The sequence below is a fragment of the Urocampus carinirostris genome, chromosome 7, assembly GCF_059441175.1.
Source record: "Urocampus carinirostris isolate Australia breed hairy pipefish chromosome 7, RoL_Ucar_1.0, whole genome shotgun sequence".
NCBI lineage: Eukaryota > Metazoa > Chordata > Actinopteri > Syngnathiformes > Syngnathidae > Urocampus > Urocampus carinirostris.
The window spans coordinates 43,157,623-43,176,470 of NC_142355.1; the positions used below are offsets into that span (position 1 = coordinate 43,157,623).

The 18,848-nt window shown below is 39.5% G+C and overlaps 1 protein-coding gene and 2 pseudogenes across 1 annotated transcript in view; 2 read left to right on the forward strand and 1 right to left on the reverse strand.

Annotated features, from left to right (window-relative positions):
- Positions 1–1,071: 1,071 nt before the first annotated feature.
- On the forward strand, positions 1,072–1,229 carry LOC148363373 (U2 spliceosomal RNA; annotated as a pseudogene).
- A 3,642-nt stretch (positions 1,230–4,871) lies between these two features.
- Positions 4,872–5,014, forward strand: LOC148363374 (U2 spliceosomal RNA; annotated as a pseudogene).
- A 177-nt stretch (positions 5,015–5,191) lies between these two features.
- Positions 5,192–18,848, reverse strand: part of slc23a4 (solute carrier family 23 member 4) — a 29,585-nt gene continuing 15,928 nt past the window's right edge. Inside the window, exons 5-12 of the mRNA XM_088339394.1 lie at positions 17,871–18,052; positions 16,195–16,315; positions 13,878–14,034; positions 13,553–13,806; positions 12,249–12,413; positions 9,497–9,605; positions 9,319–9,414; positions 5,192–6,568 (exon numbers count right to left, since the gene is read on the reverse strand). Coding sequence (XP_088195520.1) covers positions 6,306–6,568; positions 9,319–9,414; positions 9,497–9,605; positions 12,249–12,413; positions 13,553–13,806; positions 13,878–14,034; positions 16,195–16,315; positions 17,871–18,052 — 1,347 coding nt within the window. The 3' untranslated portion in view covers positions 5,192–6,305. The remainder of the gene's footprint in view (positions 6,569–9,318; positions 9,415–9,496; positions 9,606–12,248; positions 12,414–13,552; positions 13,807–13,877; positions 14,035–16,194; positions 16,316–17,870; positions 18,053–18,848) is intronic.

An 18,848-nucleotide genomic window follows, 5' to 3' on the forward strand; every position in this document is an offset into this window, starting at 1 on the left:
GAGGTCTTGAAAATGTGTGTTAGGTCAATTGGCAATTTTAAATCAGTTTTAATATAATGTTAATATGAGCAGGAATGTTTGTGTATCTTTCTGTTCCTGCGGCCTTCTGGCAACAAGTCCCGGGTGTACGTTAACTCAGATTTTCGGCCAAATTAATATGGGAAAGCTTCTTGATTGCTTGCATCCATAATGAGGAAAAGCAGTATAGAAAATCAAAGTCTGGAATTTCACTTGAATTAGAAGGCTGTTGCAGTGATTGACACCGTTAAATTAGCTGGGATCATTTACCTTATATCACTGAAACTTGTTTTTTTTTTTTTTTCATTTACCGTAAATTCCGGACTATAAGCCGTTACTTTTTTCCCAAATGTTCAGCGCTGTGGCTTATTCAGTGAAGCAGCTAATTTATGGAATTTTTGTAACATGCACCAGCGGCGCAAGAGTTTAAAAGGTAAGATTAAGCCCAGTAGAATATGTGCGTCAAGAAAGACTGCAATCTCTAAATGTTAGCGTATATATTCTGTAAAGTTAATGTACATTCCGATACTGAGAATGATGCCCTTGATGGAAATAGTCATGAAAAGGAAGTTGAAAACAATCTGCTGCTAATTTCACATTTTTGGGGTGTCTTTTCTTCATAGGTTTGTTGATACATCGCGGGCGTGATCCTACTAGCGTGTTGGTACCTTTCCAAGGCACGGTTTGGGATGAAAGTTATATTATTATTATTAAAGCTTTGAAAACTCTCTCGGTGTACCGTCTTTCTTCGTAAATATGTGTAAGCATGTATAATATGTATTTGCAACTGTATATTTTTGTAATGTATTTATTTTAGAGATTTATTCTGTTATGTGTTCTACGGACGAATCAAAAATAAGGGGCGGAGCAAACGCGGGCTGATGGGAAATGTGGTAAATCTGAGTTACCGGTAGATTTGTCTGTTGTCGGAGCAGACAAGAGTGGATGTATATTTTTCCCACCCTTAACTTTGGAAATATACATTTTGTTTCCTTGGATTACTTTTAACAGGACCCCGACTTTACAAGTCTGCATCATACCTTAATTACGGGTATCATTCTATATTTGTGATGTCAACTGTGGTTCTGGATTTGAGGACCTGGCTGTGTTTTTTAGACTGTATCGGGTAAGGGAGATGGAATAAGAGCTTGCTCTGTCCACTCCACGCATCGGCCCGGTATTGCAGTACCTCCGGGAACGGTGCATTCGCAATGATCGCAGCAAGGCTTTAGGGCTAGGACCTTAGCTTGGCCTTTTGGCTGAGAGTAAGTGTCCTGGCCTAGGCTTTGTAGCGTATTATGAACTGACCGATAACGGATAATGGATAATGAATAACGAAAATAGAACAATAACCCTTAAAAACCCCCACTATGGAGTTACAATTGTGGAACTTACAGTCTGGCCCGGGTCAAACTTGTGACTGTGTCGCAAGATTAAATGTGGACACTCGCGGTCTACACATGGGTGCGGATAGTATAGGTACAAAAATGTCAAATCACCCAAAAAGTGGTGGGTGCGGCCTGGCTTATAATCAGGTGCGCTCTACAGCCCGGAATGTACGGTGAATTAACCAAATAACCTTCATTTGTCATCACTAAGCACTGAAATTCTCCCTTTCCCCCTATCACCTTTTTTCTGACATTTCAGCTCACATACCTGTGAACAAATTCGTTATCCCCGTAGTTTGAACATTTTTTTATTATTTCAAACTGTGTTCACTGTGTAATTTTTGTCTGGGGGCCAATGGGGTATGAATGCTCTTTTCTTGTCCATTTCAGACGTAATCTCGAAGCAGATATCTCGTTTTCCGAGATCGGCGTGCAGACGAAAACTGGAACCGCGAGACCAAAACAACAATGGTGGAAAAGTTGAGTTCGGTAAATCTTTGTTAAAATGTAATCGTGTAATGACAATTTTGTGTCAAAAAAGTTGCATCCTGGGGACGCACGTTGATTTGACACAATGCATCCCCAGCAAAAATGATGCGTCTAGGACGCGGGGACGCGGGCAAACGAGAACACTGGTCAGTAAACAAATAACATGTTCAAATTAAATCAAACATGACAATGCCCATACCAGAAACAGAGACCAAAACCAGAAACGGATATTACATGTATCGTCATTTTAGCTTGACTATTTTTGTTTGAAAAATAGTGACGGGCCGTATGTGGCCCGCAGCAAGTAGTTTGCCCACCACTGAGCTGAGGTCATAAGCCATACCAGGAGGCCCACTTGTTTTTTTTTCTTAATTTCAGGTCAAAAACGGTTTAATGTTTTGCATGGGACAACATACAGAGCAGCTTATGTACCATTATTTACTAATTGTAATAAACAAGTGATTAACAACAAAGACTGATTTTCAAGAAACAAGCGCGCAATTAACTTGTCATTCGTATTCCTTTCCACTGTATTATTTTTACTTGCAAATTGGATACAGTCACTTGGAGAATTGTTTTATCCTTGTTCAAACCTCTTTGTGCATTTAATTACTAGGTTGCTGTCAAGAAGCGGACCGGGAAGCAGGAAGTCGGAACTCATATGCGTAGACGATCTGTCAGTTTAATTAGGAAAGAAAAGTTGTCCAACACACAAACGGACCAAAGACAAAACAAAACAGGTTTAAAGGCAATCAAAATTACAAACTAGGTATTACTCAGATCAAACAGGCATGAACAGGTCTTCAACAAGGTAAAGCAATGGTCTGGCCCCGGGCAGTCCCAAAAGGAGCGTTTAAGTACTCCACAAGCAATCAGTTCAATGCGTCTCAGCTGGTGTCAAGGGGCGGGGCCAGCTGGGTGCCATGACAACCGTGCAGGACATGACAATTGCATGTGTATAACAAGCAAATGGCATTGAAACTCCCAGACTTTATGGATGGATTCTTGCACCGTTGTATAGTTTTGGGACAGCCTTTTAGAGTAGTACAGAAAATACTGTTGGTAGTTTTCCCAGCTAAAACCGCCCCTGAAGAAGTGTATCCGAAAGAGAATAGATTTTACCTGTATTTAACTCTGTGAATCTATAGTATTTTATCTAAAATAACTTGTGTATTAAAATGTGCTAAAGGTTATTTGTAAAAGTCAAATGACTAAGGAGTACGTTTTAGTCACGTACGTATTATTGTTTAAGAATAGAGGATGTTATCATTTTAAATGGTGGGTATGTGAAGCCCAAGTTCTTTCCAAATCAATGTAACTTGACCTATTAGTAACCCATTTGACTACAATTTGGCAACAATAAATTATAAGTTCATAAAATTATTGTTTTACTTTCAGTTAAAGTCATTTGCCATAACCCTACGGATCATTACTTATTAGAAGTACGCAGGGTTTTTTTTTGCTGCTAAATGTTAATGCACTTCTCTTCATTGCACAATTTTTACGATGCACTTTTCTTATTCATTTATAAACGTTGCACTAATATTACAACTTAGGCCTGTTTCTAAGGACTATATTGTAAATATGTTTTGCCTATTGATCTTGGCAGTATTTTATGAGGTCTTCATTGACTTGAGAAGCGCTATATAAATGCAGACCATTTAAACATTTTTTTTCACTTCAAAGTATTTAATACGTGTTTACCCCGGAGTGCTACTATCAATCTCGATGCATACAATGTTTTTCACAACGCAGTTATCAATAACAACAAATACAATCCAATAACATTCAATGTACAGTATTAGTTCTGTAAAAGAACCGGTAGTAATGTGGCGCAACACAGCCCTCTAGCGGGTAATCAGGAAATGACAAAAGAAAAAAAAAACCTTCCTGATAAGTAAGTATATTATAATTTAATTATACTCAACAATATTCTAGAAAAACAAAAATCGACAAAACATTCAAAATTATATTATTTGTCATATGATTTTGCTCTTTTTAATATGTATTTTTTTTGCATAAAAAACAAGCTTGTGTTTTATTTACAAGCATAAGAAAAGTAATATTAAATCAAAATGATAAGTTTCCAAACTTGTATGTTTAGTAAGCTCCCATATTTTGTGGTATTGTACAAGGTAAGTGGAGAAAATAATTGAACATTAGAAGAATGCAAACTGAACATAAATTATAAATATGGTTTATTACATTTACAACGGTGTAGGATTGTGAATAGTTCTATTAGCATGAAAAGTAAATGCAATTTCAAATAATAAAAATGCTATTGAAATTTTTTGACAAGGGTTAAACATAAAGTATATTCATATTAATTGCTATAATTCTTAAATGAAACAACATGAATCTCCATCTCTGTACACCTAAATAAAGTTGACTTTCTTCTATGAATGATTTAAAGGGACAGTGTGTATTGAGAAGAAAAACACCTTTTCATTAAAAACATATGATTTGAATAATAAGCAGAAATGCGGTAACTATCACAGTGGTTGCAAACCTATGGCTCAGAGATAAAATATAACTCTAACAAGTTTCACTGTAGCGTTTCAAAGTCAGGTGGTTAAACCCCGACCTTGGTACATGCAAAGTGGAAACAGTAATAAGTTGATATAAGGTTCAGTCCAATATATGAAAGGCACATTCTCAATTGCAGTTCACAGCAACATCTGCCATTTTGGCAGTAGGCCTTTAGGAAATCCTTTACATGGGAGCTCATTAAACTATGTATTTTGACTGTTGGCATACTTTATGAAAAAAACCCACAATACACATTGTAAACCCATGACAACACCAGCAGTGCAATCTGTTCGGGCGAGCGATAGATTTGGGCGGATCGCTACACACAGCACAAGCACTCCCTTTGCTATCTCGCTCAGTACAGTCTGTGGTACTTTATAGAATAAAATATTTACTGGAGAGACACGTGAAGCCGCTGCGTATAGTCGCGCCGCCATGTTGTAAGCCATGTATGCTCAGCTTGCTTGGTCCACTCCATGGCAGACCATCGTTACTTGATTTATGCAATTGGGAGATGGAATAAGAGCTTGCTCTGTCCACTCCACGCATCGGCCCGGTATTGCAGTACCTCCGGGAATGGTGCATTCGCACTGATCGCTGCCCGGCCCTGTGGCTAAGACCTTGACCAAGCCTTTTGGCTGGAAGCAAGTGTCTCGGCCTCTTGGCTTTGTAGTGTATTATGACTTGACCGATAACGGATAATGGATAATTAATAAAGAATATAGAACAATAACCCTCTACAACCCCCCCCCCCCCCCTGTGCCAAAGGTAAATACGACAAAATCCTTATTTTTGCAGTATTTTGAGATATTTTCACAAAAGAACTTTGCTCGAACCTTGTTTTGAAACCATTATTTAGGAAAGAATTGGCAGTCAAAATGAACCTCAACATTCTAAAGTAACTGCGGGAAAAAAAACAAATTTTAAGAGGTAGATTTATAATAATATGGAACACAGGCTGTGACATATTTTCATTGATTTGATGAAGTCACTGAACGACTCACAGTGAAGAAATGTGCTGAAGAATTAGCGTTTGTTGGAGAGCGGGTTTAGCGGTCTTGTTTGTCTTAAAATATATGGCGTAGCTCTTTCTAATACAAATCTAAATATTTTTGCTTTGATGGCTCTTTGGGTCAAAAGGTTCCCGACCCCTGCTCTGAAGAGATCTTTTCTTCCTCATGCCATGAGGCTCTTTAACTCTACCCGGCAGAGTAAAAGCCCACGGTAAACCACACCACCTACATTGCATATTACCGAATCTTACTGCAATATGTATTCTGTGTAGCACTATTTAGTTATTCTATATAACACGCTACAGTGGGCATTTGCACGTCACACTGGGTATTTTTATATTGTATTCTTTTTGCTTTATTATTGTATTGTTCTCAGCTCAGGGATGCTGCTGGAAATGTGAATTTCCCTTCGGGGATGAATAAAGTATCTATCTATCTATCTACTATCATATAAAGAATTTACTTTAAATACTTGTAGGTCCACTAATTTGCATTTGTTTTACAAAACATAAGCCTCACAGAGAGGAACCTGAAATTATTGTTTTCTTGCTGCTACAGATACGCAAAAACTTTGAAAAAGGCTGGGCGTAAAAATGAAAATACAAATACTGCATTTGGTCACTGAGTCTTGTTAACGTAGCCTTTTTCCTTCCTTGTCCTTTTTTAACACTCATTTTCAGTTGCACGACCATACAGTGACATCTGGTTATCGAATAATACACACTGTCCCTTTAAGCACATGAGCATCTTTCCCAGTGAACGGTGGAGTGAACCAAGATGTCAAGCTCTGATGTCTCTCATTGCTTTGTTTCTACCGGAGAAAGAAAAAGAAAATCCCTAAAATGGGTAACTGGTAGAAGTTCATCACCTAAAAAGCAACCCCAACAATGATCTTAGAAGGCTCTGAATGTCCATTGGCTTTGCTCATTTCGACTGCGTTTTTTCTGTCAGCACATCGGTCGGGTCCTTCGGGCACTGAAGGCGGGCAGAAGGGTAGATAACGGCTCCATGAGGACAAATAAGCGCTCAGTCCAAATGGCAAATCGTAAACTTCGCCGGTCTCAAGTGTGCTGATGGAGCTGTCCTCATGAGCTTTGTTCCAGGCCAGGATGCCTCGTTCTTCCTTTGTGCCTGCATCAGTCCAAATTTGAGCATAAAATTTGTTGAGCACATACATTTCACAAAGTAATTAGTTACAGTTACTCTCTACTTCTTCCAAAAGGTAACTGAGGTAGTAACTGAATTACTGAACTGAATTAGTTAGAGTTACCAGTTACCAGGGAAAGTTACTATTTCCTCTACATAAAAAAGTTCTGTAAAACTATATAAATTGAGTTTCACTCTATGCATTAAATTACAATCTCTAGTCAGACAACTGCAACTGTATTTTTACGCCACAAAAGTAAACAATTCAACAGTATGAAGCGTGTTTAACACTGCAGTGTAGAATAAATAAATCAAAGTCAACCTGAGACAACTGGTCAAGTAGAAATGAGCTAATGCTCTTCAAATATTTTGTTCACAACAAAAGTCAACGGTAGAACAATATCAAGTGACTATACAATCCCTCTTTCTACTTCTTTAACTCCTTTCCATCTTTTCTTCTGTCTCCATCCTTCATCTCCCCTTGCCCCCCCCCCTCTCTGCCTATGATAGCTGACAAAAGTTCTTTCAGTGAGGAGAGAGCAGCAATTTTGAAACAATTAGTGTTTAACGATGCACTGGAAAAGAATCCTACTCTAGATTCCGCAAATGAGACTTTAAGAATGGTGAATTGCTTGTAGTCCTACAAAAACATGCTCAAATTTCAACCACGTCGTATAATTTATCAAGCAAAAAAAAAAACCCTTCTTTTTCATATGGTAGACAAGATATGCTCCTTTTTTAGTTCTTATTAGGAACACATTACTACAGTGACCGTATAGTGGATTTTGAACAGCAGTTAAGTGCAGAATACAAAAAAAGACAATTAATTACATTTATTAAATGTCCCTGGACGCATCACTGGCACGCAACTGCACTGCCCAGTGACCAATAATCACACACATAAGCAGCCCCACGGAACTGCAAGCTTGCGCCGATTCAACAAAATGAGTGCTACATTGAAGGAGAAATAAAGCTCAGACAATAAGAAAAGTGTTCTTACCTGACAAAAATGCAATCTGTTCGAGGTGCGCAACAAATACAGACATTATAGCGATGTGGTGTGTGTAGCTCTTATCTCTCTGTCTTGCTAGTGCATACGTTTCAAATGTTTGGCCTGCAGGCCAGTTTAGGCCCACCAACAAATTGAATCCCTGAGACAAGGCTGAGAGAAGCGCCTCCTTTGTCTCCGTCCCTTTCTTTTTCTGTCTTTCTCTCTCTCCCTATATCTCTTACTCTTCTTTCTTTCTTTCTTTCTTTCTTTCTTTTTTCTTTCCTTTTCCCACTTTTTCTAATCCTCTCTCACTTTATTGCTTTCTTTCTCTTCAATCTGCTCGTTCAGACCCCGTGAGCTTTATTTCCCCACTATGTGGCCCGGACTTGAATGAGTTTGTCATCTCTGCTCTAGCATTAGGGAAATTAAGATAGACACAATGAAAAATAAAATTGTAATCCTGCACAGTAATCCTTCTTTTAGACAAATATACCTGCATTTTGATTACTTTTTTTTCTGTAACTGTAACGGAATATAATTAAAAAACATTTTTTGTCTTAAATATGAAATGTCATTACATGTATTCCGATACTTAAAGCAGCTTTACGAACCTCCAGTACGTACGTTCAAATATTTAATGTTGGTTATTTTATTTGTACATTTTTTTTTGCAACAAACCATGCCTGTAGAATGAAAACAAAACACCTTGGACATTTCCAGGAATGGAGATGGAGATCTTTGAGACAAAATGTTTATGGAGTTGTTCGTTTGAAAACTCTCAGGATTGCACAAACTAAGAAATGATAAGGGTTGGCTGCTTTCACAAGTTTGTGTATATGTTTTCTATATTTTTTATTAGGTGGGTATTTTCAAGAAGTTTTAAGGCACAGGTGTCAAACATGCAGCCTGTTGGCCAGATCAGGCCTGCCAATAGATTGAATCCGGCCTGAGGGACAATTCTGAGAGAAGCCCAAGAGAAAAATGAGTTGCCACTCCTAAAGCTGTAGGAGCAGCTGTATTTCTTTTTCTCTCTCAATTTCTTTCTCTCTTTCATTTTCTCTGTATTTCCTCTTGTTCTCCCTATCTTTTTCCTTTTCTTCCTCTCCCTTGCTCACTCTCTCTCTTTCTCTCTCACTATTTTTCTCTATTTCTAAGTATTCTTTTCTTTTTTTCTCTTTCTCCCTCTCTTTGGTGTCATTAACCTGGAGGGATATATATATATATATATATATATATATATATATATATATATATATATATATATATATATATATACCGGAGCCATATCTCCTAGTGGGAAGTGGCTAGAGTCAAGAACACATTCATATTTCTGACTCTTTCTGGGAAGTTGATACAGAGGAGGGGATTCCCAGCCCCCTCGCTCAACCCAACTGCTGTGTTGGGAGTCATTAGGTGACCAGACCCCCCCCAATTCCAACCCTTAATGCCAAGCGCCAAGCAGGGAGGCAATGAGTACCAATGTTGTAAGTCTTAGGTATGACTCGGTCGAGGCTTGAACCAGCAACCTTCCAGTCTCGGGGTGGGCGCCCTACCCCAAGGCCACAGAGCTGGAGGGATACTACTCTTTTAAATGAAGTTACTGGTACCCTTAACTAAGTATGTTTTTTCAACAACACGCCCAACACCTCACCGGTGAGTTGTGAAACGACATCAGTACTGAATCTCAAACTGGTTTTGAGGTCACAAATTAAGTTTATCGGAAGTGAAATTAGTTCAGTCATACCTGGAATTGTGTTGTCAAGTAAGAAACCAAAGAAACCTCCAACAAACATGCTAGTTGTGAGAAGGACTTGCAGCACTTGGTCTATAGCTGCCACGCCTGGACGACAGATGGAGACATAACAAAAAATGAGTAAGATATGTGTTCTTTTGAATTATTTCATATGCAAAGGGTCTTGTACCTGTAGAAATTGCGGTGGGGTTCTTAATGACCCAGTTTGGTATGACCAGGCCAGAGAACATGGAGAAACCAAAGACGAAGATGTTGCGTGATGAGTTCAAGTCCGAGTACTAAGAACAAGAATATCTCAAGTAGAGTTCAGCTTTTTATGATTGTTTCAAACAGCATTAACTTTGCTGTCCATTCTCCCTTCTAGGGAAGATAAATATGGGTGCTAATTGTTCTGTTACCTATTAAAGGTTTGCTAAGGTCCGGTTTTGGTTTTGTTGTTGTCGTTTTGGGTACTGCTATATTATTAAAATGTGTCACTGAAATTAAAATCATAATTTCATGAGTTTTCCAGCTATATTAGTTTTATTATTTAATCATAACATTATTACTTTGACAATCACATTATTCATTTAGTTGTTATAAATGCAATTATAGTCACCCACATATTTGCATGAAGTATTTACCTGCTGTGTTCATATGATGTTTGAATGTATCCTTTTCCATCAGTGCTTTCCCAGCAATGGCCTTCAGATTAGTCATCACTGATCTTATCATACAACCTTCAAAATACAGCTGTGTCCAAATTTTATCAAGGGGCTCTTGTGAAGTTGGGAGTTCCTTTTGTTGCCTGTTTAAATGTCATGTTTGACCGTACCAATCCACAGCCCTTTCCTATAAATACTGTGGTCAGATGTTTTTCGAGGTCTTTTGCGTGAGAACGGTCACCTGATCAACTCTGTTTTATTTTCTTTTGTAACCTTACTCAACTGAAATGCTCTCTTCAGCTTATTTTTTCTTCTTTTAAATCCTCGGACTGGTCCCACGAGTTAACATGCGCATACCTGTCAACCTCCACGGCTCCATGCCCTTACAAAATGTTGTATTTTGCCTTGCAATATACAAAATAATCTTACACCATATATTTTTTTCAAACCTGTTTATTTATGTAGTTTAACATGTTATATTGTACATGTGTTTCGTTATATCATATATATTGTTAATTAACATTTTGTTGTGAGATACTGAGTTGCTCGACATGAATGAGGTTTATTATAAAAAAGTTCAAAAATTAAGTAGCTTGAACGTTCACCGTAGAAGGAAAAAATACATGAAAATATAATTAAGTAGAATAATACATTTTCTTATTCAATTATTAATTCATTTTCTGCATTAAATTATTGTTGGTTATATACTGTTTAAAGGGATAACCTCAAACCTGTCTTTTTTCATTTTCTCCTTTTATACTTCCTTTTTTCTTAACTTCTTTATACAACATAATAATTCGTAATATAATGCATCAAAGCAAGTGAGCCATTTGAGAGCCAGCTATCTTTAATGAGTTGAGCCGAAAAAGCCGATTCTTTAAAAAGAGACGGACTTCCTTCCACTACATAACTACCACATGAAATCCGAGGCTGCAGACGCATGCCCACAGTAGCATCAAACCGCTCGCTTCGTTTGCCACGGAAAAAAAACATACCGAGATAGCTGCGAACTCGTTTGACTTGATTTGCCGCTTCGTGATAATCGGTGTATACCGGATGGTACCCATAATTGACAAATTTGCGTTTTTCCGTTCAGATTTTCTTGTACGTCGTACACGTATTAAAATGCATAATAAATGTACTATGTACGGCAAAGTCGTACAGGTTGACAGGTATGCATGAGACACGGAATGTCTATTCCAACAGTACCGGTGTTAGGTAGCAGTATTTTGATGATTTCACATTGTTACTCTCTGCGGCCATCTCCTGGTTTAAAGTCATTACTGCAACTTCAGTCAGCTTATTCATGAAATACGTGCATTTCTTAGGCTCAAATAAACTCTTTTTTTCCCATGTTATTGGCAGTTTGGGTTGGCCTATGGACTGTATTTGAGGAAAGCTTTTTCTTACTTTTACCATTTTCATGCTACAATAGCAAAAAAACGCAATGAGGAGTCCCTTTGAAATCTCCCCCACCTTTCCTTCTACCTAAGGTCTTACGTGTCCCAGAACAACATTGCTAAAAGTAAGACCCGAGTAGATCGGCGCAGTGGATACAAAACTTGTGAAGGCTATTTAAGCCCAGTTGTGCATTGTTAAAACATACTTAAAAATACTTTACTTTCAACTTTTTAAGAACACCTCAAACAACGCATGCCACCTTTTATCTCTCTCAAGTTATCTGTTTTGATATATCAGAAGTATTAATGGTACCAAAAAATAATACTGGTAATAGTGAGTACACATGTGGAAAAAGTACAATCTACATAGTTTTTAAATTGTTCTATTAAATAGTGTGTATTATTTGACCACTTGATGGCGCTGTATTGTGTTATGCGATCCAAAAAAGTGATAAAAATCACAAGGAAAAATACAAATTACACAGACTTAAAGTGACCAAACCGCACTTTTTCTTCTTGATTTCTTGACAAGCCTATCGTTATGTTTTTGTTACTTCCAGGTACCCGTTGCAGCCTGATGTCGAACAATGATGTCAGCTCCATCCAGATGAGACTCGTGTTATGTCAAATAAATACAAGCTTCTTGTCCTACTAGTATTTTTTTCAAAACAAATTTATATGATAGTTCATGTTTTTTTGCTTATTATTTAAATTCATTTTTTGACAAATGAAGTTTTTTTTTTTATCTCTATGAGGTTCTAAATAATACACACGGTCTCTTTAAGCTTCAAAGTCAAAAGTAGAATAGGTCTTCCAGGGGTGTACTTTTTCAAACAGCTGTTGGCATGATTGAGTAAATAAATACATTTGCGCTGACCTGTAAATTGGAGATCCCTGCTGCGGAAATGACCCCAAACATAACCATAAACATCCCTCCAATTACAGGTGATGGGAGGGTGGCAAAAAGAGCTCCAACTTTGCCAAAAATACCCATGAAGATCATGAAGACACCTCCAGCAACAATCACCATACGACTGCCGACCTGTGGAGGGGGTCATCCATATTGACTTTCAGTACTTTTAGAGAAAAAAACGTTCACAAAGAGGGCTGCAAAAATGAGAAAACGTTGTCGACAAAACTAAACAACTATTGTCGACGAACACATTTTTCCAACAGAGTGAGGCATCTTTACACTAGTATAATCCTCTCTGAGAGCCGCTCTTGTGTAAAAGTGTCTCTGTCTCTAGTGGTCCAACACAGAAATGAGGGCGTCAACATCGAGTAGAGATTCCAGAACATTGAGAGTTTGGGAACATTTTAGCCTGGATATGGACGATAAAAAGACTACTTGCAAAGTTTGAAAAGCAGACCTTGCATATTATGGAAATGATGCACAAACATTTGAGTAGAATAGTCGGACAGTTAGGGCTATACAAATAAAAATGACTTGACTTGACAGTTGGGCCTGAAAAGCACGTAGTCTTCCTCTGATTAGCCAGCTCGTTTTCCTTCACCATATGTAGTTTCACCGAGGCAACTGCCTATCTTCTGAAGAAAGAAATTAAAAAAGAATAACGATGAAAAAAAAAAAAAAAACTCTTCTCTTCTCTCCACCAATGAGCCATGACTATACCCACAGCAGCTCAAAACCTAGCTAAAGACACTCCCGGAAGCTTAAAATAAGGTGAAAAAAACAAAATGGATCATTCGTTTGGGATCCCATAAGTCATATGCAAAGATACACATACACACACACACACACACACACACACACACACACACACACACACACACACACACACACACACACACACACACACACACAGAAATGGGCATTTATATAGCAGTGTAGATTTTGACTTAAAAGTTTCGATCAGGTTAGATTTCGCTATGAAGAAGAGCTTGAGTGTTATGGGGAGAACGGGGAGAACATGCAAACTCTGCATAGGAGGCTGTGGTAGCTGGAATTGAACAGTGGAACTCCACACCGTGGGGCTGCACGCTAACAACCCAGCCGCTGTGCTACCAGTGCTGCCTCATTAGCCACATGCTAAATTGATTTTTTTTATATTCATAATTATCCGATTATTTGACTAATTGTTTGAATAATCAATGACTTTAAAAATAGTTGTCAGTTGTATCCCTATTTACAGAAAAGGAAGCATGGAAGAGGTGACTCGCCTTTGTGATACCGAGGGCGCCCACGTTCTCACTGTAGGAGGTGGTCCCATTACCAGTCCCCCAGGCACCGGCCAAAAGACATCCTAACCCTTCGATGCCGATCCCCCGGTTGATTGCATGTCTCGGCGGGGGCGGGGCCCCTGAAAGTCTGGCGCAGGCATGGTAATCCCCGACTGACTCGATCATGGATGAAATCACCCCGGCAAAAATACCGAGTACCCCTGCCATGCTCACGGTGGGCAGCCCCCATTGGCCTAAGAGTAAAGTGGGTTGCACAGGGTTCGTGGCATGGAATTTGGATACTGCTTAGGAAGTGAAAGCTTACCGGGATAAGGGAACGAGAGCCAAGGAGCTTTACCCACGACGTCTCCTTTCAGATCGGTCCGAGCCAGGTAGCCGTACTGGCCTGGATCTGAGGGAAGTATGCTGTAGATTGTTAAAATATAGCACAGGAGCCAGGACAAAGAGATTCCCAGCAGAACCTGTAAGCACAAATAAAGTCGTTCAACCACTTCGCTCAACCACAAACGAGGGTGTATTAACTCATTCAATGCCAGAATTTTCCCTCAAATGGGAAGAGCCCGTGCCAGCCAATTTTTGTCAAGTTGACTCATTTTTGAAGGCCTACACAAATATTAGTTCTGTAGCTATACAGGCATAGGACAGGCATGTCCAAAGTCCATCCAGTTGTAGCCCAAGATCGCATTTGACCAGATAATAGGAGTAGCCGTTTTGCCACCTTGCCCTTTTCCTTTCTCTGATAATTTTAGCCCTATCCATTTCAGACATGGCGACTGTAAATAAAAAAAGGAAAGTTGACTGTGAGGGCTGCAGGTTCTAGGACAAGTAGAAATTGGAGTATTTGTAGTATTGGAGCAGCATTTTTTTACGAGACCCTAAATGTGAAATGAAAATGCTGCAAATGAGGGCTATAAGTGATCGCCAAGCACTGCAAACCTTTCAAGGAGGGTGATTTTATCAAAGACTTAAGAATACCAGGCTGAATAGTGGCGCTCACACATTTTCAGCTAACCAAATCTGGCCTTTCTGAAAAGTTTGGAAACCCCTGGCATGGGACATATCAAAAGAAAGCTTCGATCCTCATTTTTCAGTAGGGAGAAAAAGGTATGTTTCTAGCTTTTACCATTGTTGAGAAAATAGCAGTAGAACATCGTTAAGTTTCTTGAAAATCCTCGATTTCAAAAAATCTTCTGAGGAAAACGGCTGTTTGTGTCATGATTACTAACTCTGATCACCTGGAGCAATCAGGTGGCGCCTGGGTGGGCGCCTTCTGATTGGCTGGCACTACGCTGTTAAGCGCGCTGCGCCCAGAGTTCCGTGTCAGAGTGTACATTTGTAACTCTGTGTGACTCTCCTGATTTCCCGTTCGTCTAAGAACTCTGCTTACCTGTTTCTGCCTGCCTCCGATCCGACCTGTTTCCGCCACACGCTTCGATTTCCTCTCCAGCCCCGGTAAACTCGACCTGTCTGATTTCCGCACTCCGATTGGCCACTCGATCCGAAACCATCTCTCCGGCGCCCCGCAAGCCCTGAACGCTTCCTTAGATAAAGAACTGAAATGAATGCTATAGGGTTTCCTGGTCTGTTCTGGTCTCCTGATAGTTTGTGAAAGGATGCATTTAAATCAATTGGATACCTCCAATACCTAAAGCAGAGGTTCCCGACGTGGTGCCCCCTGAAGACAGTTCATATACCCTCTAGCTAAGTTGCTATTTTAGAAATGCACAGTCAAGTCAAGTCATTTTTTTTTGTATAGCACGAATCACAAGGAGTCTCAAAAGGCTCCACAGCCCATAGGTTATTACAAACCACAGACTATTATTACACCATCCCCTGATATAAAACCGACATGAGAGCAAGGAAAAACTCAAAAACCTCAACATGAGGAAAATGAAGAAACCTTGAGAAGGGACCGCACATGAGGTAATCGTCCTTCCAGGATGACTAAGCTCCAATGGATCTTCTAATAACACTTAATAGACATCACAAGCATCACAAGGAAATATAGGTCATTCATAAGCTATAAAATGGAAGTTTGTTTTAAGCGTAGATTTAAACAGTTCCACTGAGGTTACTGATCAAACTGGGTGCCCTTTGCGCTAATTAGAAATAAAAAGTCCCCAATGTAATCACACATATTTGTTCACCATGGCGATCGTGTTCCTACGCACATGCACAAAACCGCACCACTCCCTGTCTCGATGATGACAAAGGGACCTTATCATCTTTTTAGAAAGGAAAAAGTTCTGTCTGTACCTATCTTATCTATGTTTGCTTCTCTCATTCACTGCATAACTACCTATTCACCATATGGGGCTGCCTTGATACTTCTACTGCTGGATACAGAAGGCAACGCTACTCCTGGAATCTAATGGTGATTTTCCATATTAAAAACATTCCCAGAGTTGGCAAAACTCTCTGTAATGTTTTTTTTAATTTTGATAAAATGACGGCATCAACATCAAGTATAAGTTTTGTCCCTCAGGGAAAATAATTTTGAAGGTGTATTGATGCGTTATGGCACTGAATGAGTTAATATTGATTGCAAAGGAGACATTTGATGCATGTTCTTGGACAAAACTATTGCAAATGTGAAAGAAAAATACAAATGTGTTACTTACCGGGAGAATCTGGAAGATGTAAACACGATTGGAATGTATTCTTTTGTCCTTGCCGTATGTCGGCAAAGGAATAGGAATGTGGCGGAGGTACTGTGAGAAGATGATGATAAGGACAGTGGTTCTGCATGAAAAAAAAATATTTGAAATATAAATACATTGTTTGTAAATGTAAAGTACCTCTACTTGGATTGTTGAACTTTTAATAGGATTTCCTGTCACGCTACTTGGAAGGCTTAAGGGTTCAATTGGTGACTAAAGCATGTACCTGGTTCATTACAATTTATTTGGTTAAATCATTTGTTTTGACCAGTGAAACCAGTAAAAACTGTCGGGCCCTGCTATTGAACAAAAGAGTGTTTTGTGTCACCCTGACTCGAGTGACAGGGCCGCTTTCTGGTGTCCCATTTCCTCTGGAGGGACGAAAGCATGACCAACTTGGGTGCCGAGGTGCCTAACTTATTTGGGTGTTTGGGCAATTGGGTTGGCCATGATCCAAAAATGTTTGTGTGTTTTTTTGCTATTTATTTCCCTTTTATTTTCTTTGTTATTGTATGTGTGTGTCTTGCTGTCGGTCACTCCTCTTGAGGGATATGACCAAGGTAGATAGATAGAATTTGTTTTGACAAAGAAATGTTAAAGTGGAAACATATTTAAGAAATCATCCCGATGATATTTTTAACATTAGAAACAAATTACATTTAATGTAATACAAATAAAAGCTTATTCACAAAATTGCTCCAAGTTTAAAAGTAATACAGAATTTCCTCGGTGAACTGCTGTTTTCTTTTCGCGGTTCCGAGGCTTTGATGATTTTCATCGTGCATTGTGTTCTGCACTCCGATTGGCTAAACAGTCATCCCACCCCTTTTATGCCTATGTCTCTGCGTGTCACAGTCTGCCTTTCAAGTTCGGTTTTCTTTCTCTCCCCCCTGTCACTTTCTCTTTTCTTTTTTTTTGGTCACTTCCTCCTTGGCTCTGATTTCCACTCACTAGGTAGTTAACGTGCACAGATTGCACCCAAATTACTTTACCTGCTTACTATTTAAGCACTCCCGTTTTTGGGCATGTTTGCCAGTTCGTTGCCATTCTTGTCTCGTTCTAGCGTTGTCTCAGCCTTTGCTTTGGTCATAGTGTGCCGAACCCTCGCCTCCTTTCCCGACCACAAATTTCACCTGCCGAATATTTGGACTGTCATTTTCGCTAACGTTAGGTTACCGGATCACCGACACCTTGCCAGCCCCTGGACCACGACAACTGCTTCTGGTGATCAAGATTCTGTTGCCTCAATCTTCTGTCTTTCCTGTGTACTGAACCTGGACCGAATAAACGACATATTGTTGACTTAATTCTTAGTTAGGCATTGTGACTCCACGCCACCCAGAGTGGGTCCTTGATAGTGCGTCAAAATGTTGCGGTTTAAGTTGTACACATATGAAAAACAGGTTGACTGACCAACATTCACTGAATTTGTTTTCTTCTTCTTAACATTATTTTGCCAAGGAATAGATTTGCGACACATTGAAAACAGGTCCCACTTTTGTGTCTTAAACAGTTGAGAACACTGTAATAGAGTAATTACTAAATAATTGAATAGAGGCTTCACAGATTTTGAGTATTCGAGGTCCTTTTTTGGAACGCAACACTCGCAAAAAACAAGGTATTACTGTCTCACTTACAGGGTTGAAATTCCCCAGTGATTCCCTGCACTTGCACCAGCAGAGTCAAAAAGAGACAGTCCGATAAGAGAGATAGTGGGGGCGATGGTGAGGGGACCGATGAAACGCATGAAGATGCCGATGAGTCCGGAGAAACCGATGAACACTTGTAAAAGGGAGCCAACCATGATGGACCCCTGGACCTGGAGACAAACATGGAAAGTAATTAAAACTCAGATATGACATACCGTAATACATTAATTTTGGCTAATTATTAGCATTGTTGGGCGCGTTACTTTAAAACGATAGTCATACAATTGTCATGATTGCCCTATTTGGAACACCTGTGGCAGCTTGATTTGCGCCAACAGCCCGGACAAGCTGATTGGTGGCCACACCCTTCTTAAGCCCCGACTTCAGTTCAAAATTTGTCAGATCGTCTGCGAGCTGTTGTGTTTTCACACAGTGAGCGTTTCCTGCCGACTCCGTCCCTGTTAAATCTGTTTTCTGCCTGATCCCCGTTTTCGACCCATTTCTGAACCTGACTACGACTGTTCTGCCTGCCGCCTGCCTACGATCACTGTTACGAACTCGACATCGCCTCTGATCTCCAGCCCTGGTCAAACGACGTGCCATTCCCACCTGCCTTTTTCCAACACGGAAGTGTCACACCCGCCTTGCTCGATCCCGCTCTCCGCCAGTCCTCGGATCCAGCAATCAAGCAAGCCTAACACTCAATCTTTTTCAATAAAATCTGAGAAACGCATGCAGTTGAGTCCTGTGTCCGTTCTGGTCTGTGACAACAATGGGACAAAAAAATCAATTCATGTCGATATCATGATTTTTAAAATTGACGTTTCTCCCCAGAATCAATTTTGTGATGTCATATCGGCTATTTAAAAAAGTTTGAAACCAAACAAAAGTGAAACATGGAAGAAGAAAGCGAGCAACGAGAATTATGGCTGGTGCTCATAAATTTTCTATCCAAAGTATGACCAC